Raw genomic sequence first — 22,457 nt, 5'->3', positions numbered from 1 at the left:
GAGAATGTTGAATGCCCGTGGGTTAGGTTAAGAGACGCTGGGTGCCTCAAGGTGCCTACTTTGAAGGGAACGGAGGCGTTACTGTCCTATGTACAATACTTCTTGTATCTTCTTCAATTAATGTGTCTATTTTTCAGACTGCATGGCTGGAAACTTTCTGGACAGACCTGTACATAGGCTTTCCTCCTTCAAATGAGGCAGGTGCAGAGGTCTGTCTACACCATGTCTGTGTGGTTGCAGTATCAGCCTCTGCAGCTGCTGTGGTACTTACACTGCCTCAAATGTTACAGTGATTCTAAAACACCACACAAACCAAATCCTTAGCAAGTTAAAGACCCCTTTCAGTCTTAAAGCCAAAGTCTTTTACTGTAAAATAAAATTCTTGTTGAAAATACTTCCGGAATGGAGGTATCAAAAAAATTTAACTATCTTCAAGCAGCGGTCCATTTTCACAACAATTTAGGAAGTGTTTTTCTTTGCATAGCACATTTAACTAACACATTCTTTGCCAGTGGGCTTGCTTTTTGGAGAAGGGCTGTGGGAGAGGTAAGGGCATATTTATTATGGGACATTTGCTTAAAAATATTTGAATGACCACTATAAAATTCTGTTATAGACACCACAGGGCAGAGGAAATGGCAGGAAGCCAGATTTATGTTCTATAGTTGAAATACTTTAGTAAGCCCACTTTTGAAAAGTTGTAGTGTTTAATAAGTTTAAAATTTATCTTTATTTTCAAGAAAACAAAAGTGAAAAGGCAAGTAATGTTTTAAAATTATTATGGAAATAGTTTTGACCTAATAGACCCTCTTGAAAAGATCTTGGGGACCCCCAGGAATCTCTGGACCAACACTCTGAGAACCATGGGCCTGAGACATCTGTCTGTTGCTGCCAGATTGGTTTTATAAAATACGCCTTTTGTTCCCAAGAATCTAAACCACTTGTAGTTCCTTTTATTTATTGAATATATATGTTCCTGAGCTGTAGAAAAGTTGTAGTGCTTTCACTTATTGGTGCTCAAGTAGTTGTTAAGTGTGTTTTCAGAGCATAAGAGACAATTGAATATTCAAAAGGAAAATTTAATGTAGAGTAGAATATTTCACAATCTGCTGTTTAAGGTAAGGGTGCTTGTTAGCTGTGTCAGAGCCATTTCCTAACCAGGCTGTATAGGGTGACAGTTTGTGTAATTCCATGTGCATATAATGTACAATTGAGGTATGGTGGCCAGCCCTAAAGGCATCCTCTTTTAAAAAGGATATGTGCAAAACCAAAATTCTCTCTTAAATATGCAGAAAAATTGGCAGCTATGTTGATGAGGCTCCTTAGTGCTGCTGTTGCTGTTAGACAGCATAATTAACTTTAGGATGCTAACATATGCGAAGGATTTATGTCTCTAGAACCATTTCCCAGGGCAGGTTTACCAGCTTCTTTCACTTGTAAATCTTCCCACTTGCCTCCCAGTATCTGAAGAAGGGTGGCAGACACATCTACAGCTGGAAAAGTAGCGCTTTGGAATGTATGTATTATTTCTACAGGGAATTATTTTGTTGAATATCTACATGTGCTACGAGAAGAGCTAAGTGAGTAATACCTCATTTCATCCTGTCTTCAGCCCCGTTAAGTTAGATATGGCTCCATTTCCATTTCAGGTAATTTACCTAAGCTCAGTAGTGGGTCTGGATAAAATCCAAAGGCCATCTTAACTCCAAAGTCCATACTTTTCCTTTGTACCATACTGTTTCCCCATTACCCGTGAAGCTGACAGAAGAAAAGACATGTGAGAGAAAGGGGGTGACTTGGGTTTTGAAAATTTGATAGTTGGAGTCAGATTTGGAGGAAATTTTTAGTTTTCTAATACAGAATAGGGTGATTCTCCTGAGTTAAGGATTTATGTGGAAAAGAATAACTAAAATGGGACTAAGACCCTTTAGGGTCACCCAGTGGTTCCTTCTAGATGGGCCAAAGGATTTGAGAAAGTGAAGACACGTGTTTACATGAGAGAGGAAAGTACTATTTAGGAGACAAAAGAACTGTTAAAAGAGATCTTTTTAGGAAGCAGAGGGGAATTAATAATACCCTACAATGTATGATCCTAGTAAAGTCAAGTGACAGTTGAGTTTTTAATTATCTGTGTTACGGTGATGGTTGGCTTCAATGAAATCATGAGGTCATATAGGTTCCTTGGTATTTAAACAATACAATGAAACAGAAGTGGGTGGGTTAAGTGAACAGAAGACAGGTTGTACTAGTTATCAAAGCCGGGGGCCATTGGTGTTTAGTGGATAATGGTGTGGGGTTAGAAAAACTGTTGCTTTAACACTTACATTGCCTTAAAGGTAAATGTATGCATTGCCCAATTTAAAAATAGATTGTATTCCACAAATGAATTTGCAATTTGGTTGTTTACACCTTGGAATACAGTATCTTTTACACACTAGTCCAAAGAAAGACCAAATTTATTTAGCCTCACTGTGAATTTAACGTAATTTTGCAAAGAAAAAGAATTGTGTGCAGTTTATAAAGCAGTTTCACACATTGGGCCTACCCAGTTCCCCGAGGTCAGATTTAGCACCATTCGCATTTTGTTTTTAAAACATTTTAGTGGGGAGTAGTAACAGCTGTGCAGAGTACTTTGGTAGTTTCCCAGCTGGGGTGTATGCATTGTGGGACATCAGTAATAATAAATTCAGTCGTTGGATGGAGTCAGATCCACCCTAGCTGACCCAGTGTACGTGTGTGTGTGTGTGTGTGTGTGTGTGCAGTGTACGTGTATATGATGACCTTTTGAGTGTAGAGATAGGAAAACAGGTCATGAGGAGAAGGCTCCTTTAATTACAGTACCGTAATGAGGTCTGTCATAAAGAATCCTGATAAAGGTGCACTCAGTGGTGGAAAGATCTGCTCAGAGTTGTTAAATTCTTGAAGTTGCTAATTCTTCAACTTACAAATTACCAAGGCAAGGAAGGGTTTGCGGGGAACATAACATACAAGCAGTGCGTGAAGAAGTACAGGACAATGAATTACGCTGCTTTGGTGAGGACATTTTATAAGTTGTAAGGAACTATTAATATATTAATTGTAAATTATCTTTTGTTTGAGATTGGTGAGTTGATTGATTCCAGAGCCTTTGAGATAACTTTATTTGAAAGGTGATACACCAGGTGAAATTCCGTAAGTGGGCAAAACACACACACAATGTTTATAAAAAGCTAGACACAATCAAGGAAAGTTACAATTTGTTAGAAATTCTTCTGGCTCTTTGTTGCCTGAAGCACAAGAAGATGGCTTTGTCTTGTCGCTTGTTGTGATAGCTGAGATATAGAGTACTTGAGAAATGAGCAGTAAGATCTCAGGTTCCCCTGAGTATACAACAGGAAAAGGAAAAGAAGGGTGTATGGGAGAAATGCCTCTTTAAAAAATACTATTTTGCCTGTGTTCCCTAAAAGTGGTATGAGTACACACCAAAGCAATCCAGAAAGATTTTTGTTTTCTGTTCTCATTTGTGTTCAAGTGTGTTTGAATACTCTGAAATTTTTCCTTTGCAAAAATTAAGAAAGTCCCCAGATGAAGATTTACTTCACTTTTTATGGAATGGGCCCTTTTCTAAAATATTAGCTGCTTAAATGCAAATAAATAGAACTGTTTTCCTGATGTTTATTATTGAAGTTTCATAGCACATTTTCATTTGTAAACTATTGAAATAGCAACAATAAACCTATAAAATAATATATTTCAAGAAAACAACTATTTCAAGAAGACATTTTTTTTAAATAAGAAAAATATAGTCTTAAGATACAAAACAATTGGTGCCAAACTTGTAAGGGAAATTGGGCTCACTGTTTACTATGTTGTGTCTAAGGTCAAGTAGTTTTTTGTTTTGGGAGGGTTTTGTGGTTGCAGTGGTTGATTGGTTTTAATTTGAGGCTTAGACACCAAAAACTGTAGGCCATGTGCTTTGATCTAATGTTTTCCACTGTTATTATGAAGGCTGTTAACTGCTTATTTAAGGTTTGTTACTTGGGAAACTTGGATAATCCTAGAAACTCAGACTGTCAGCTCTGTATTGAAGATTTGACTCTCCACAACACGATGAAAGTTTTGCTCATTAAATGAGAGCTGTTTACAGTGTGTTATATGACACTTGGAAGACTTTATTAAGCAGTAGAAGTTTGTGGAAGTCACTATTTCTCACCGATCAGCAGTGTTAAATACCACGATACAGGTTTATTCCTTACAGAAAGTGTTTAAAGGCAGTGGAAAACAAGGTGAACCTTCCTGCCAGCTCTCCCCTGTCCTTTTCTTTTCCCGTAAGGACAACCAAGTAGTGACCTCCTTGCCGGAGTGAGGCGTGGTGAAGCTGAGGGCAGTAGGATTCTTGGCCAGATGTCTAGCTAAACTATAACTTGGGTTGACCTGGTTTTCATCCCTAGTACCCTGTCCCCAAGTCACATTACGTCCCCACCGCCCCAAACACACAAATGGCTGGGTCCTTCAAAGACAAGGAGACTAGTTTGAGGATACTTTCATAAGAGGAGTCAGTCTATGGAGCGTCCAGATGGAACTGAACCTTGGATGAGTTTCTTAATCTTTCTGCTCCTCAGTCTTCTTAATTTGTAAAATGGAGATGACAGTTCCTCCTCGAGGAGGTGTGCTAAATCAGGTTTCATAATGTCTCTGTCCTGTGATGGCTGTGAAATGGTTCTGATTCTCCTGCTTCAAGTGCAATTTAGAATATCTAATCTGGAGACCCTGGCATGACCTCCTAGTTGAAGAGGTTGGGAGCGTACATAGCTCTGTCAAGGGAGATTAGCCATTGCCATTCTTCCACATGCAGTCAGGAGCGTATTAGCCAAGCCTTACCTTAGCACCACAGATCTCAAAGAGGGGTTTTTATGCTGTTCCCCTGGCAGTCCTCTGTCCCTTAATCTTTGAAGCCCCTATCCCATGTAGCCTGCTGAAAGTCAGCAGCAGCCTCTTGATCACCAGAGCTTGGGCCCTCTTCTCAGTTTGCATCCTACTTTGTATTTCTCTGCAACGTTAGATGATTTTATTGAGTACCTGTCATTGCTTAATGCCATGGTGACAAAGATGATTAAGATGTGGTCTTTGCCAGCAGGAGTACACAGTTGATTGTTATCCTGGAGTGAGGCAGACCCCTCAAGCTCAGTTTGAGTTGACCTGGCTATTAGGCTGGGAGTTGTTGGGGGGCCAACCACTACCTCTGACTCTCTCTCTCTGTTTAGGGTACTCTTAATTGGTGTCCAGGCATCATGTTCTTAGATCAGATTTCTCTGAAGTAGAATACGCATACTGGCTTAATTGAAATTCTCCCTCAAGGTGTAGTTTTTCGTAAAGTTTAGTTTATTCACATCATTAACTCTGGCTGAGTTACTTCATTTTACACCTGAATATTGGTTAATATGTGGCAGTTTTAACTCTCATTTAAACTGCTTGATAATCCCTGTAGACAGCTGATCTGGCGAGTGCATATGAAATGTTTTGTAGTGATCATTATCTTCTTTGTAAGTATCAACACAGCCATACTTCCTCCTTGAAGGAGTAGTGTGTGTTAGAATGGCTGCTGCTGCCATTGTTAGGACCACTGAAAGGGGAAAGTTACCTTTCACATAACAGTCCTGTGTTTGATGGGGGTGCTTGGAGTGAGCACATTCCCCCTTCCCTAGAGATATTTTCACATCTGTTTGAATCCCTTGCTCACTGACAAGTGAGGGCACTTGTCATCCAGGCTGCGGGGTACTTTCAAAGTTGCGTGGGGTGCCATTGCATGACCAAAGCCTGTGTTGCTGGAGGCTAATAGGAAACTTGCTCTGAGCTTGCACCTTTGTAGGTGTATTTTCTTGCAAAGCCACACTACCACCAAGCCAGTACTGAAACACTTAGAACAAACCCAGTGCCTTATACGCTCAGGTGAACCTTGCTGCTGTTGTGGAGTCGGCATCTGTCTCCTTGCCTGCATCCCTTGTCAGCTACATCACATCCACGGGCAAGAGGTGCTCCCATAGCCATGCTTAACTTAGGGAGTCAGCATGTCATGCACATAGTGACTCTTTTTGTTTGTTTTCTGGTAAGGAATAGCAAAATTATGTAAGAAGGTAGCTTTGTTTTGCTTTATTTTTCTTGATATGTGTTTGTTTTTTCCAGCCCTCCACAGCTGACTCTCCTGTTGATGAGTCAGACCTAGTCTATGCAGTTACTTTTCTCTGGTCAGCTCCTCCATCTGGGGGAATGCAGAGGGAACTATAGGATCTGAAGGCGACCTTCCATTCTGGCAGCCAATTGCTTTACCTCCTTAATGACCTACTTGTTGTATACTTGTTTCCCATCTTAAAGCTGGAGAGCTTATTATATTGTATAAGTGTCTATCCAAATGGGAATGTCTTTGAAAATTAATATTATATAGAAGTAATACTTAGGCATTCCTTTCTCCCTTTTTCATTTGGGTCTGTGAATGTTCATGCATTGTGAAAAGTGTTTGGCACCACTTAGAATTTGTGAACAATAGTGCTAAGATCCAGTGTCAGTTGGAGACTGGCGGGGACATAATGGTTGATGGCACAATGAATGTATCACTTGACTAAGATTTTTTTTATGGTGACTTTCAGTCTTCACTCCCTTGGGAGCTAACAATGAACCACAGTTACCTTTTATTGCTCTGTATGTGTTGTCTGTGCCAATCACAGAGCTGTAGGGGAGCAGAACAAGTTGGAATAATTAGATCGAGGAGTGAATGTCACACTTCTAATATCATTCTCTTTTCAAGGGATTACCAGTGTCCATTTAATAAAATGAGATTAACCCTCTGCAGCAGAAGTATTTGAAAGCTGTCAGTATAATCTTGACAGCTCTAAAAAGTAGTGTTCTCAGCACTCTTCTAAACACTGTCATGTTTTATTGGCTGAAACACTGTTTTTTACTGCACAGGGATGTGTGTGTTTGTATTAGCACATGAGAACATACCATTGCCTTTGTAAAAGGAAAATTTTTATGGACTCATCCATGCTAAGTCAAAATAATAATGTAGAAATAACATATGTGTACCATAAATTCAGTTTTGAGTTGTCAGATGTCAATAATAAAATACCTAAGAAATTGTGAAACCAAATAAAATTTTTAAAAAACATTTACAGAGCTAATAATGATACATCTTTTCTTGAATGTTTTAGAAAACCTCGGATCAATTCTCAGCTGGTGGCACAGCAAGTGGCACAACAGTACGCCACTCCACCACCCCCTAAAAAGGAAAAGAAGGAGAAAGTTGAAAAGCAAGACAAAGAGAAACCTGAGAAAGATAAGGAAATTTGTCCTAGTGTTACCAAGAAAAATACCAACAAGAAAACAAAGTAAGTTTCTGGTTAAGTACATGACATTATTTTGCAGGTGAATCCAAGATATCTTTTAAGTGCCTCTCTTTGTGTCTCCCTCTTTTAGACCAAAGTCTGACATTCTGAAAGATCCTCCTAGCGAAGCAAACAGTATACAGTCTGCAAATGCTACAACAAAGACCAGCGAAACGAATCACACCTCAAGGTACTCAATAACTAGAACAGAGTTGCTAAAATTTACTTAATCACGATCAAGAACCTGGGGTGGGTTTTTAGGATAAGACCGTGAGATGAAGAGTTAGGTGTAGGTCTGATGACCTTTTGTTATGTTAATCGACTTAAACACTATGGCCAAAGCAGGAGAAAGCTAGTGATTTTGCAGTGGTCTCAAGCTTTGCTAGCTAATGATTGTTTCCGTTATTGATAAAGTCGGTCAGCACACTTGTAGCTTTGGCGTATGTGGTAGACAGTTTAGATTCATGAAATCTTTGTGTGTATTGATGACATTTGCCAGAAGCTGTTTTTAATCCATAAGTTATTTAATTGGCTGTTCCCCTTTGGTGTTCCTTTCAGGCCCCGGCTGAAAAACGTAGACAGGAGCACCGCACAGCAGTTGGCAGTAACTGTAGGCAACGTCACCGTCATTATCACAGACTTTAAGGAAAAGACTCGCTCCTCCTCGACATCCTCATCCACAGTGACCTCCAGTGCAGGGTCAGAACAGCAGAACCAGAGCAGCTCGGGGTCAGAGAGCACAGACAAGGGCTCTTCCCGTTCCTCCACGCCAAAGGGCGACATGTCAGCAGTAAATGATGAATCTTTCTGAAATTGCACATGGAATTGTGAAAACTATGAATCAGGGTATGAAATTCAAATCCTCCACCTGCCCATGCTGCTTGCACCCCTGGAGAATCTTCTGTGGACATCGACCTCTTAGTGATGCTGCCAGGATAATTTCTGCTTGCCATGGGCATCTGGCCACCAAGGAATTTCGCACCCTGACGATTACTCTTGACACTTTTATGTATTCCATTGTTTTATATGATTTTCCTAACAATCATTTATAATTGGATGTGCTCCTGAATCTACTTTTTATAAAAAAAAAAAAAATCTGCTGTGCACAATTTTCCATGTACATTACAACTGGTTTTTTGTTTTTGTTTTGTTGGGGGGAGGGTTGGGAGGGGGAGGGAACTTTTATTTATTGTGTTCACAAACTCCATTCTTTCAGCATATCCTTTTAAGTTTAGTTCTTTCTTCCAGTTATACTATGTACTATCAGTTTTGATATAACTATATATATATAAATATAAAATTATATATAAAGGGTTATTTGAAACCAATCCATGGCAACGCTGGTGCTTGATACACTGTGAAGTGAATACAACATTGAACAGTTACAGATCTGGGACAGTCCCTTCTATGAAAGTGCTGAAATTAAATTAAAATTAGTCTTATGTGAAGTATGTTCCAACCTTCATGGGAACTTGACTCTCTCATCTGTCTAAGGAGTACTGGACGATATAAAAATATATATTTTTTAAACAATGTGATCTCAAATTTAAAGACTGCTCCAGATAGCCTGCATTTGCAATGGAATAACTGACAAATCACAAGTGGTTTAGTTGGGGAGGGCTTTGACCATTCAAAAGTAACTAAACTAGCTCCAGAATGCCAAGTATTAGTGTAAATTACGGTTACATGTTGACATTGCTGTTTTCTCACATAAGCACTCTTGAAAATATGGTGTTCTGTAACTCGAATTCCATCCATTTTCCAGACCTCTACTCATGTCTGAGGTAAATCTAGAAATTGCCTCTTAGTTTTAGGATTGAAACAGTCTAAACTGTATTTTTGGTCCATACAGGAAGCAATCCCTTGTTTCAACCTTCCATATGACATCGCAGCGGTGGTTTTTGTAATTGAAATTTGTTTGCCTCATGTCCCCTGGTTGATGAGCCCTTACCCTGCCAATTCAGTTGTGAGAATTGCTTTTCTTTCTCAAAACCTACCATGATTCATTTTACTGAGCGAAAGTTATCAGCCACACATCCAGTCCGGGCATGGAGCTTTTCAGTGTTTGGAGACATTTCTCAATTCCCTGCTGCGGGGAGGAACTGGAGTAGTGAATGGCTTGAGCACCAGCAGCCAGAGTCCAGAGTCGCAGGGAAAGCTCACGCTCACTGCCAGCGCGTGATCTGTTTGTTCCCTGATACAAGGATAGCTTGAGTAAACTGTTCTATTCTTCTCACTCTTTTTTTACTGTCTGACGAAAAAATCAAAGACCACTAGAATGGTCCCACCCCTCCTCATTTAAAAAATGTCTCTTGTTTTGCTTTGCTTTTGTTTGGATTTGGGGTCTGTCTTCTATTTGACTTTTACATTCATACACACGGAGTTTGTAGTACTTCGAAGTCATTTTAAGCATGAGAATTTTACTTAGGGACTCATGGGAGGGCAGCCCAGTTTGTAATGAAGCACCACATTTTGGTGTTAAGAACCTGGTTTGCTTAATAATAGAAGTAATTTCTGTCTGTGGAGGCAACAAGTAAAAAAATTAACAGCTTGAATTGAGTAGCCAACAAGAAAGGTTCCTTTCACATTTACATTAAAACTATTCTGTAGTCACTAGTGTTCCATAATTTAAATTCTGTTCGTAAAGGTATCTAGATTATAAAAGCAGTGCCATTTGTTGCTGTGATCCTGTTCTCAAATGCATGGACAATGTTCCCCTCTTTTTAAAAAACTCGTATCTGGGATGCAAGCTATGCTTATCTTTTTAAATACATTTGTAAAGTATTTATTAATGAACCAAAGGAAATCAGATGCTTTCTATAAGCATCAGAATATATAATACATAGTGATTTGACTATGAATTTTAAATCCACATTTTAATATTAGTGGGATATTGCAAAGACATTCCTTCTAAAACTTTTAATATTCCTTTTATTAAGGGTCTCAGGGAGGGTAAATTAGTCAGCCATATTTATTTTCCAGAGGTGTAAGAAATTGCTAAGTTTTTAAATTAACTTTTTAAGAAAAAATTTAAATACCACCAAACTCATGGGTTGCACTGCTTTTTAAACCAGTAAGTGCTGGTATGCACTTTGTTCAGAAACACTGTGTACTTTTTCGAAAACTAGTTTCATGTAAAGTGATTGGACCCCCTAGATTAGTGGAAAAAGCTGATTAACCAGCTACTCATAGGCTGCTAATTCATTCATTGCCAATGTCTTGGTTTTTCAGTTTTGCCTCCGTGATAAATTAAAAGAATGGGGAGGGGAGAAGGAACGGGAGAATTAACTTGGGAACGCGTGGCATGAAATTGCCGTCCCGGTAGAAACTGCAGCTAACAGTGGGAGTCGTGGCAATCAGATGTTACGGGGCCAGCCCTTTAGCTGCCGTTGTGGATTCTGTTGGGGTAGTAATGTGGTAGGTACTTTAGACTTTTAATTTCTGAGATTGATGACATCCCTCAGGCATGTATTCTGGAAATGGAATTCCTGTAACTTCCTGCATTTGCAGTTTGCCCTACAATTAGTAGGCAGCGCATAAAAACACTAGTGTAGATTACAAAGATATATATTAAAAGAGGACCAGAAATACTTGGTATTCAGTGGCACAGAAAGCAGGTTAAAAAAACAAAAAAAAAAGCACAGTGTTACGCTTGCAAGTTTCCATTTGTTTTAATACCACAGGATCTCTCACACTTGCGCGGATGCGCACACACAGAGCTTACCTGACTTGCTCTGCTTGAGTCATTCAGTTAAAAAAGAAAAAAGTAAAGACATCTTGACACCCACAAAATATTTTAATCAAAACCTTTCAGTTTCAATCTGGATATTTAAAAACATTGGCAGAAGCTTCTGTGAGTTTAGTTCCACTAAGATGTTTCACCTGCCTTATCAAGACCATTCTCAGTCTACTTTTTTAAGCTACCGTATCTTAAATTATTGAAAATTTATTAATTGCTGAATATATAATAACCTTTGCTTGTATGTAACCGAAAATGGTTTAAGAGCCAACATTTAGAGTATGACAATGGAGCTGAACAGTTTTTAATGCGCAAGCAGTTCTGTTCTTGTGTATGACTTGTAACCTTAATTTACTGTGTAAAGATGGTTACATTATTTCCTTAGCTTTGTTTGTTGGAGACAAATAGAGAATGCTTGTTAAGTATGTCAAAACATAATCTTATCTTGTGAATTTTTGTTAATGTATTATACGAGCTATATTTTTCATTTGCCCAGAAAGACAGCTTGTATAACGCTTTTGAAAGTTTCTGCTCTGTAACGTCTTTAGAGCTGACAGTCTGTTAGGTTTTTTTTTTGTTTGTTTTTTTTGTTTTTTTTTCTTCATGCTAAAGTGTCAGTTGGTGGTTTTGTGAACTGGTCAGAAATTCACAGGTCTTAAATGTTTTGGGGAAATTTATATTGGACACTGCTCTTTGTCTAGCAAATAAAAGATGTTAATATATTCCTGTTACTGGCATGTGCACGACTATGTTATTAGAAGCCACTTTATCATTTTCCTGCTTTAAATAGAAATGTCTATTTATGAATTCTGCTTGTAGTTTTTTCACAAATAAAATAGTAAAATTTACATTGGAAATCTTTATTTTTGTGTGTATAGCTTTTAGCCTTTAGAATAATAGTTATATTTTATACCTTGATTTTTAACTTGTGCAATATTTCCAATGTGAATAGGAAGTTCATTTCATTCTTTAGAACTTGAGTTGTTTATCAGAAGCTGAAGTTGCTTTGGGTGTCTTAGTACGTGCCTCAATGTTGCAGAAGAAGATACAATTCACAGAACAATCACCAAAATTTGGAAGAAAATGAACTAATGTCTTCCAAGTGCATCCTCTGAAATAGGTTGCAGTGATTTAAAGGAAAGTGGAGATGATGCTAAAAATGGCTAATTCAGGACTGAAAACCCTCAAAAGACAACCCTGTTTCTGGCCAGCTGCAGTTAGGTCCACGATGGCTCAGAGACCTAAACGAAGTGCAGCATCAAACCTAAAAACCACAGGAGCAAAGCTCATTTAATGCCTCGTGCCGGGGAGACTGCTGAGCCACACCACTGTGACTTTCTGAAAAATTATGAAACCACTTAACACTTCAAGACTTGTCCCTGATTACTTTGTCCTGGGTCTGCACTTGAGCTATCCCTGAAGGAAAGAGAGTGTAAATAGTGCAGGACCTTGATTTGAAAATGGGTTTGTTCTGGTAAAAGAAAACTTAGCAAATTCCATTCTCCTTTGTCCTCATTTTCCAGTACAGCATCATGACCCAAGAGTGGCTCCTCGGAAGTCTCAGAAAGGGTCTGGAAGGGTTGAAGGGCAGGAATTGGGTGGGGGTCTGTGATGCTTCCCACTGGCCATTTTGGATACAGGTAGGAAATATGCTTACCTCACGCCCTTTTCTATTTTCTTCTGTACCTGAAGAGTTCTTTGTGAGGGTCCCCACTGGTGGCGGCACTGGTACCCCTTTGGGGAGGATGGGAGCTGCCTCCCACGATAGGTACAGCCCTGTAGCAAGTGTTTGGCCTTTGCAGTGGAAGTGTAAGGATGTGTTTTAGGAAGAGTGTAGTTCTTTCCAGTTGTATGGACAGGAAGGGAGGCAAAAGGCTCTCTCTCATCCTCAGCCAAACTCTAGTGTTGACACCAGTGTCCAGACTCCGTCTTGAGGAACCCCATGGTTAGGCGTTCCAGCACCACGGTAAGAGGTGAATTACTCTCCATCAAGGGTAGAATGATGTCTTAAGCCCGAAAGTGCCCAGGCTGTCTGCTTTCATAGTCTTGTGGCGTGGAAATGGAAACCGGTCAGCTCCTGCCTGGGACAGGGAAGAGAACGTGAAGGATGTCAGAAAGGCCCTGGGTCTGTCTGTCTCCTGACTGCCTAGCAGTTCTGAAGAGCCACTCCTTAAAACCATGGCAAAGCAAAGATTAGAGGCATCCTTACGTTAAGATGAAAACTCTTGAGCAAGGTTCTGTTTGCTAACTATTGAAAGAAGCCACAGCCTATCTGATTGTCCTTGCGGCTTTTGTCAGGAAGGCACTATGCAAATGGACAACTGGATACTGCAGGAAAGGCTCTGATTTTTCTAGAAAGGCTCATAGGATGTGTCTGGAAACATAGGGAGTGAAAGTAGGCATGCAGATGTTACGTTCTGCCTGGTACTTCCTCTCTCCAGGCGTTAACCACAAGACGGGGCCGGGGCTCGCTAAGGCATCCAGTCCCTAAGCATCTATATAGTCCCAAGTACTCCGCATGTGCTGCGCTGAAGTGAGCAGGGAGGGATGTGGAACCGGCCCACTCCTGCAGGTTCCCTTGACCTGGCAAGTGACACTGACCCCAACTGTTCCCCTCTCCACCTCCAGACATCACTAATCAGTCAACAGCACTCTTTTTCAGCTGAATCCAGACTCAGAAGCCTCAAGATAGCTATCCCAGCACATGTTCTCTTGAGATAAAATCATTTGCCATTCCTTCCCTGGACAGAGCACACCCAAAACAGCTGGGGAGCCCTACAAGACAGTTTTTCATCAACTCTTCAATTGTGGAGCCATAGCAGTCCAAGGAGAAGGCTGGCTGAGAGACCTGGAGGAGTCAGGAAGGAAGAAACTATCCAACACCTAACTCTCCAAAGAGCTCAGCTTCCGGTTTAAACCTGGGCCAGACTGGAGGATTCCCAGGGAGGCCAGCGTTGAGCACTGTAGCCTTAAATGCAGCCCTGAACTCCAGGCCCAAAGGCCTGTTGCCGGTGTCTTACCATGTAGACCAGACCAGGACCTGCCCAAGCTGTCACACCGGTTCTGTCAACCTCGGACTCTCAAATAACAGGGCAGAACACCAAGCGGATGTGATTCCTGGAAACAACAGGATACACCTTTGGATACAGAACTGGGCGAGACTCCCACATCTGAATGACTGGGTGACCTTGGGCCAGTCAGCCTCCCTCGTTTCTCAGACGGGCACTAGAAGCATAGGCGCTCTTGCCCTGACCTCTGCGCCTAGGAGTCAGCAGAGGTTGGTTGTGTTTCACCATGTTTTTGATAATGCAGAGCAAAATTTATTTTCTGAACTTTCATTCTGATGCTTCACTGATAACGCCATGAATGAAAAGGGTTTGTTTTGGTGGTTTTATGGTGTCTTAAAATTTTTATTCATTAATTTTCCTGGCCCAGAGGAAAGAGCAGTTGGTTAAAGCCCTCATGTAAATAAAGCCCAGGGTTATTTCTGACAGCTGCTTGATGTTTTCTGTGTCTACAAACAGTGTTACAATGTATATGGCTTTTCATCATTAAAAGTTTGATTTTTTAAATGATGTTTACTGTCTTGTTATTACTAAAAAAGAGAAAGTTTAGAGTCAGTGGGAGGATTAGAGAGCCACAGAGAACCTGCATGATCACAGTAGAAGCTTAATGCGTTATTCATTGCTGGGTTGCATTTAAATATACGTATACACACGCATATTCCTTCTTAACGGAGAATGGGATTTTCTTCACTGATGCATAAAAGCCACAGGTTCCTTGCACACAGAAGTTTGAGCTACAAACCACTAGATCAGCTGCAGACACACTCAGGGAGAGAGAATTCTAGATGAGAATCGTTTTTCAGCCTGAGTAATTCAGCCATCACAAACCGCCCCGGAACGAGGAGAGCTTGGTGTCTGGGGGCGAAGCGGATTTATAAATCGTGTTCATTGCCTCTTTGCATTTAAAGAATTTGTACCCATTTGGAGAAGCGTGAGTTATCTCACTGGCTGGAATTATAACAATTTGGAATATGTGTGAATTTGAGGCATTCCCAAGAGGCGAGACCCTGTAATAAATTCCACTGTGGAGTTCCAAGCGACTCCTGCTTGAGAGATCACCCGACAATGCAGACGAAGGCAGCAAACAAAGAGGGTAATAAGAGGGAGAACTGTGAGCAGCTTCCATTCATCTTGGAGCAATCAGCAGCCTCCGGTGCTGGCAATGCTGTTCATCGTGTCTCGTGGTGTCATGTGTGTGGGGCTGGCAGGAGATGGGGACCACTTTGGTGGCCTGCAGAGTGGAGGCGGGACTACCGAAACCCCGGCCGGGCTGGCCCCTCTCCTGGAGAGGCCGATAAATCCCTCTTGGGAATTTAGACTCAAATGAGACCGCGTGACCTCGAAATGGAGCCGCATGTGAGTGGAGTGTGGCGGGAATCACAGTTCATCCACAACTTTTTTTATGTCCTCAGCCCTGTGACAGTTACTCATTTGGTTCTGATTCCCTGAACCAGTTCTATGCATTGTGGTTTGGTATCCTCGTAGCAAAATTTATCACAGTCGAAACAATGGCACATTTTATTGGCACTGTTTTAATCTCTTGTGTATGTTAATTCTCTCGGTGACTCTACTGAATACAGCAGGGCTGGGCAAACTATAGTCCGCGGGCCAAATCCATCCCCATCCCTGTTTTTATACAGCCCACGAGCTAAGAGTGGTTTTTACATTTTTTAATTATTGAAAAATGTTTAAAGAATAATTAAATAATTTAAATAATTATTAATAGTTTTTTGAAGAATAATTGTGACGTGGAAGTTACATGAGATTCAGATCTCAGTGTCTATGAATACAGTTTTATTGGACAGCAAATGAATCGCCCATTCATGTATATATCGTCTGTGACTGGCTGTTTTCCCTGCTGCAATGGCAGAGCGGAGTCATGGTGACAGACTGCGCGGCCCCCAGAGCCTAAAATATTTACACGCTGCCGCTTTATGGAAAAAAGTTGTGAAATGGAGGAATCAGTGACTCCCTGTTTTACAAATGAGGAAACTCAGGTACAGAGAGGTTGAAGGATTTGCCCAAGGTCACCCAGCTAGTAAGTGGAGGAGTGAGGGTTTGAATCAAGGTTGTCTAATCCAGAGTACCAGCTTTTAGTCTTCAAGAGACTGAACGGGCAACTTGCCCCAAAGCGTGTGCTTTGGAACACCAGGGAGGCCAGATGCCTGGCTGCGGCCAAATATGTCTGGTAAATACTGTTTAGTGTAGACTCCCTCTTGGAGTTTCACAGTGACATTAGCATATTAAAAGTTCTGTGAAGTCCTGCAGGAAAGAGCCCCTTTAACTTTTTTACTACAGTGTTTTAAAAACTTACTCAGCCTACCTTCTGCCAACTAATATAACTTGGGGGGAAGCTTTAGTGAACAGAGCAAGGGCTTGCAGTTGAGACATCCTAGGTGCAAATTGCATCTCTGTGCCCTTGAGCATATCATTGAGCCTCTCTGAACCTCAGTTTCCTCCTGTGTAGAATGAAAAGGTGGTTGTAAGAATTGAGTGAGCTGAGGAGTTCCTGGCTCCTGGTAAATGCCCAGCAAATGTTAGTTCCTCACGCTGCCTGGGTAACTCGGGGGTCCTGCAGCTTGCCGTTTCCCACCATAGGGGCCACTTGGGGAACCACTGTCGCTTTGCAAAGTGACAGCTCATTTCACGTTCAGGTGCCTAACTGTTACAGATAGGACCATTCGCAGCCATCACACGCAGTCCCAACTGGCATCCTAACTGCAGACTGGAAAATGGTCCCGGAGCATGGCGGTGGCTCGGCGCTGTGGCTGGGGGCGCTGCTCCCGCCTTGTGGGTTTCTCAGCTGTCATTTTCTGGGCGAGATCTAACAGTGTACCGTGGCTGTCAGCAGCGCTCTTGAATCCACTCTCATCCTAGTCACACTCCTGCTTAAGTGAGTCGTTCTCGACTCCCTGGACACCAGAAGCCTTTCTTCCTGACAGCAGGTGAGACGCTGGCAGCCTCTTGATGTGACCATCCACTTCAGTGCCTGAGAAAATCCCTGGCCACCTCGCGACCCAGACATCTGAAGATTTTACTTAATAGACTCTGCTGCCGGAAGGTGTGTCTGGGCTTAGGGAGCCCGGCCGTGGGACTCGCTCTGCGTGAGCCGGGGTAATTCCCTCATCAGCGCCCGCCTTTGCCTCCCTGGAAAAGGCTGGCGCTCCCCGGAGGGGCTGGAGGGGAGGGGCACGCCACCTGGCACACAGCCAGGGCTCAGTGGACAGTATCATTAGCCCAAATTAGGGAGTGTGGTGAAATGCAAATTCAACACGTATTCTAAGAACAAAATGCAAGACTTCAGAAATTTCCCGTTCTCAGTGTACTCCTCTGCCTCCGTGGGTGCTTCAGTTGAAAAGTTTGAGAAAGTCTGTGATTTTCTTGCCCTCGCCACATGGTGTCTAGTTGGGGGTGGGAGGAGTGTATATGTGACAAGGCATCACTGCCCAGGCCCTCTGTGTGCACTTGCCAGTCTCTGGCAGTTGCAGATTGAGCCCGTGGCTGTCTCTCACTCATACTCCTGAAAGGCTCTGAAAAGCGAAAGAATGAACCATGCGAAAGTTGGCCTGTACCCTCCCTCTGTTCTTAGCTTCTCCCACCTCGCCCTCCCACCCCCCACCCCAGCCCACCCCCACCCTCCACGAAGCCAATCCCACCACAGCAAGACCAGCAGTGGCTCTGCTGCTGTTTGGTTCAAAGGACATAGTTCTGAGACAGCAACGTAGCAGACTCCTCCCTGGTCTCCCTTACCGTTCCCTGGGAGAAGAGGTGCCCCCATTCCAGGGCCATCCATCCTGCTGGAATTTGCACCCCAAGAGGCAGCAGATCCTTTGAGAGGAGCCCATCTGGTGGTCCTCCTTCCACTGTTGCTTTGAAATAGCTTAAAATTTTATTCCCTGAGTTTTGGATGCCTTCATTTGGTTGCTTTTTCTCTTCAATTGTCATATGTCAGCATATTTACCGTCACTTCTGTCCACCCTTAAATCTTTGCCTGCAAGGAGTCCACCCTGGAAATGACGGTTCCGCCCGGCCTCCCACTGAGCATCCTAGACCGTGCGCAGACACAGACAGTCCTTTCATCCTGACAGCCCTTGCCCAGTGTCACAAAGCGCACAGCCAGACTGCAACCCAGTTTTGCCTGATGAGAAGGGCTGTATTTGAATATAAGGACAATGACACCTCCCAGGGGTATGGTGGAGACTCTGAATTGCTCCCAATCTCCGTTCCCCCTTCCTTTTTCATAATGGAGTCCTAGTGGTTAGCAGGGCAGATAGCCTTCTGGGACAAAGATGACATTTCCCAGCCTCCCTTGTGGCAAAGTCTGGCCAGGTGACTATACTCTCGCCAACGGGAAGCAAGCTGAAGTGTCGTGTGTCACTTCTGAGAAATGTCCTTGAATGATGTGGGTGGGAGTGGGGAGACAAGCATCCTTTAGCTTCCTGGCCTGGAACGTGAATGTGATGCCCGGAACCCTACCAGTGATCTTGGACCACGAGAGGACCTTGAGGGTGGAAGCCACCTATTCAGGTAAGAGCTGAAAGACAGAAGCCTGGTCCCAGATGAACCCATGGAGCCGCATCCCAGGTCTGCCCGGTCTAGCCCCTGACCTCTCATAGGTGACATAAATAAACTTTTATTTAAGCCATTATTATTTTGGTTTTTTTTCCTGTTATATGCAGATGATTTAATATTAAATGATTTAAAAATTTTCTAGTAAAACTGATGCGTCCCCCTGCCCCGAAATGGGCCATATTTCTGCTGAAGCCTCCTGGCCCTGGGTTTGAATAGCTTGGAGGTGTGGACAATACAAGGGTTTAAGGTCAGTAGCTTTGGGGTCCAGATTCACCCATCACTTAAAACTGGGTGACCTTGAGGATTTCTCCTGTATAACCAGGTCATAATAATGGCTTTTTCACAGGCCTGCCGGGTTTACTCCCACATGTATTTCTTGACTGCTTTACTTTGTGCTAATTATTGTATTGGCCCAGAGCTGACTGATACGGCCCCTGTCTCCTAACGGAAATTGTCTCACATGCTATGCCAGGTCCCAGCTAGCAGACTTAGTCTCTGCTGTTGGGCGTTTTTGAAGACAAAACTGAAGTTAGATCTTAAATTAGGGATGATTCACAAATGGCTTCAGAGAGTTTATGATTGATAGGAACTGCTTGAAGTTTTTCACAAAAACACGTGTGCGGGTGTGTGTTTGAGAGCACACGTGCATTAATATTGGGGACAGGGTGAATAATTTTTATTAGATTCTAGAATGGTTCCATGACCTGCCACTGCAGGCTAAAGAGGACCCAGATAATTTTGGTTGGCTCTCACTTCTCTTCCTGTAAATGGCTTCCTCCCTGAAAGAGAATCTATTACTATACCGTGCAGAGAATGTGATGGCCACGTAAGTCAATGGGGGACTGTTGGGCCCCTTCAAATGGATGGTACCCCCACCTGAAGGAGGGGAGGAGGGGCTGCCTTGCAGGCTCTGTGTTTGGCAGGGCCGGGGCAGAGATGACATAGCCACTGCCCAAGGTGGCATCAGAGCAATTGAGGAGAGGTGTGGGATACAGTTGGCTTCTCTCTTTCCCAGGGCCTCCATTAGCCAAACCCAACCAGAAGGCGCAGGGTGAGGGAGCCTGGAGTTTCAACCCTCAGGGACAGTCTCCTGGAGGCTTCTGCTCAGCGAAGGGCAGAAAATGGATGGTGTGGGCACAGTGGAGACGCCCTACATGCTTGGCCTGTCATCTCATTGCTTCTCCACCAATTCGTTGGCTTCAGGTGTCACAGCAGGTTCAGCTTCCCAGAGGCATCTCTCCCAGAGCCTGCTGACCTGGCCCCTTCCAGGCGGGGGCCCAGCAATCACAGGGCCGGGGGTGCTCCTTGACCACCAGCCCAAGGCACCCTTCCTTTTCCTCTGCTTTATCTCCTACTTCCCTGTCTGTCTCTTTCTTGGCTTACACACCCACTTTGGTGCAACTCAGCCTCCAGTGGCTTCCTGAGACCTTTCAAGACTCCAGATGGCTTTATCCTTCCTTCACACCTGACTGGCAGCCTGACTGGCACAATCCCCTGGGCGGGGAGGAATCTTCCTTCCTCACAGCTGGTGACGCTGATGAGAAACTTGAAGCTCTCTGATTCCTGACCCTGTGCAAGGAGATTTTGTTCTCTCTGGAAACCTAAAGAATCGTGTCTGTGCCTTCAGCATACTGACAGTTCAGGACTATGCTCTTTGGTATGGGTCTGTTTTCACCGCTGCTGAATCGCCAATGGGCCCTTTCAGTCCAAAAATTCAAGTCCTTTAGTGTTTGCAGATTTCCTTAAAATATTTCACTGATGACTTCCTCCTCTTCATTGTTTATAAGTTTTCTTTCTGGAACTCCATTTGTTCAGCTATTGTACCTCCTCTAATTTTCTTGCAATTTCTCTTTTATGTTCCATCTCTTTTTGCCAAACCTCTATCTCTTTTTGCTTTTGTTGTTCTTGGAAGGATATTTCCTCATGTTATAGGTTAAATTGTGTCCCTTCTCAAAAGATGTTGCAGTCCTAACCGCCAGTACCTGTGGATGTGACCTTATTTAGAGACAGGGTCTTTGCAGATGATCAAGTCAAGATGAGGTCATTGGGGCAGGTTCCTAATCCAATATGGCTGTGTCCTCAGAAAACGGGGAAATTTGAATACAAAGACATGCACAGGGAGAACACCACAGGAAAAGATCTGGGTAATATCTACAAGTCAAGGAATGCCAAAGATTGCCAGGAACTCACCAGAGAAGTGAAACAATACATTTCTATTGTGGTAGCTTGTATTACCTTGTGTTAACCTTGTGTTTAATTAAGTTTAGCCTAAAGCTGCCTCCCTATGTGTATTGTTTGTTTTTTTAGAGAAGGGGTCTTGCTCTGTCACGCAGGCTGGAGTGCAGTGGCACCATCACAGCTCACTGCAGCCTTGAATTCCTGGGCTCAAGTGATCCTCTTGCCTCAGCCTTCCAAGTAGCAGGGACTACAACAGGCACGTGCCAGCACATCTGGCCCTCCCTACATATTTTAAGTTCATCCTGAAGGTTTCTCCATAGATAGTGAACTGTCACCTAACTGGAACTGTCAGCTAAACACACTGTAACCTACTCTCTTACCAATCACAGAGTTTCAGTCAATCAAAGGCAGCCGACTGTTCAAACCATGTTCAAATACAGCAAACGTTGAGCTGGAACCAATCTGGCAGTTTGTATGCATCACTTCCGTTTTCTGTTTGTCACTTTCCTTTTTCTGCCCATAAATATTATCTGACTACGTGGCAGCCCCAGAGTCACTCTGAACCTATTCTGATTTGGGGGCTGCCCGATTCTCAAATTGTTCTTTGCTCAGTTAAACTCTGCTAAATTTTATTTGTCTAAAGTTTTCTTTTAACACTTTTTATTTTTTTTAAGACAGAATCTCACTCTGTCGCCCAGGCTAGAGTGCAGTGGCATCATCACAGGTCACTGCAACCTCAAACTCCTGGGCTCAATCAATCCTCCTGCCTCAGCCTCCCAAGGAGCTGGGACAATAGGCGTGTGACACCACGGCCAGCTATTTTTTCTATTTTTAGTGGAGACGGGGGTCTCACTCTTGCTCAGGGTGGTCTCAAACTCCTGAGTTCAAAAGATCCTCCTGCCTCTGCCTCCCAGAGTGCTGGGATTACAGGCGTGAGCCACCACGCCTGGCCCTTTTAACACTTGTTACGGCAGCCCTAGCAAACTAATATACCCCTTCTTTCCTTCCAGTTCTTACTATTAAGTTCTGCATTTCTTCTATCACATTTCTAATTTCCAAGAACTGTTCTTTTGCCCTCTGTACATGTCCTTTTTTTTTTATCACATCCTCCTCTTATTTCATGCCTGCCACATACTCTTTTCTCTGAGAAACTTGGTGATGTACATATTGAAAGCTTTCTTTTCCCAGGCTAGTCACTGTTGTCAAGTTCCTTGTTTTATGTCTGTCCTGCTAAAGGCTTTTCTCAGGTGTCCCTAAATCTCCTATTTAAGAATGAAGGACACGGAGGATGAAACAGCGGAGGGCGCCAAGCCAAGAGCAATGCATGTTAAATGCAGGGAGACGTGGCGGTGTCGGGTTTTGAGGTCTGAAATGTGGCTGCTGTGTTCTCGGTTCTTGGTGCGCCCGTGGTCAACGAATGACCAGACACCCCACAGTGAGGCAAGCATGAGGCGAAACTTATTGCGGGCGCGCAAGTTAGGATTATGGAACAAGAGCAAGACACAGGTTTACAGAGCAGATACCTACGCCACAGATGACGACCGG

The 22,457-nt window shown here is 42.9% G+C and overlaps 1 protein-coding gene across 2 annotated transcripts in view; it reads left to right on the top strand.

The window, feature by feature from the left end:
* RYBP (RING1 and YY1 binding protein) overlaps positions 1-11,954 on the top strand; it is a 74,410-nt gene extending 62,456 nt beyond the window's left edge. Inside the window, exons 3-5 of one of the 2 annotated variants that reach the window (XM_069473813.1) lie at positions 7,185-7,361; positions 7,450-7,548; positions 7,917-11,954. In XM_069473813.1, the coding sequence (XP_069329914.1) occupies positions 7,185-7,361; positions 7,450-7,548; positions 7,917-8,169 (529 nt within the window). In that variant the 3' untranslated portion in view covers positions 8,170-11,954. The remainder of the gene's footprint in view (positions 1-7,184; positions 7,362-7,449; positions 7,549-7,916) is intronic. The other variant, XM_069473814.1, reaches the window with a different exon arrangement.
* Positions 11,955-22,457: the final 10,503 nt, after the last annotated feature.

Source organism: Eulemur rufifrons, chromosome 7 (genome assembly GCF_041146395.1).
Source record: "Eulemur rufifrons isolate Redbay chromosome 7, OSU_ERuf_1, whole genome shotgun sequence".
NCBI classification, from domain to species: domain Eukaryota; kingdom Metazoa; phylum Chordata; class Mammalia; order Primates; family Lemuridae; genus Eulemur; species Eulemur rufifrons.
This window is presented reverse-complemented; position numbering and strand designations above follow the sequence as displayed.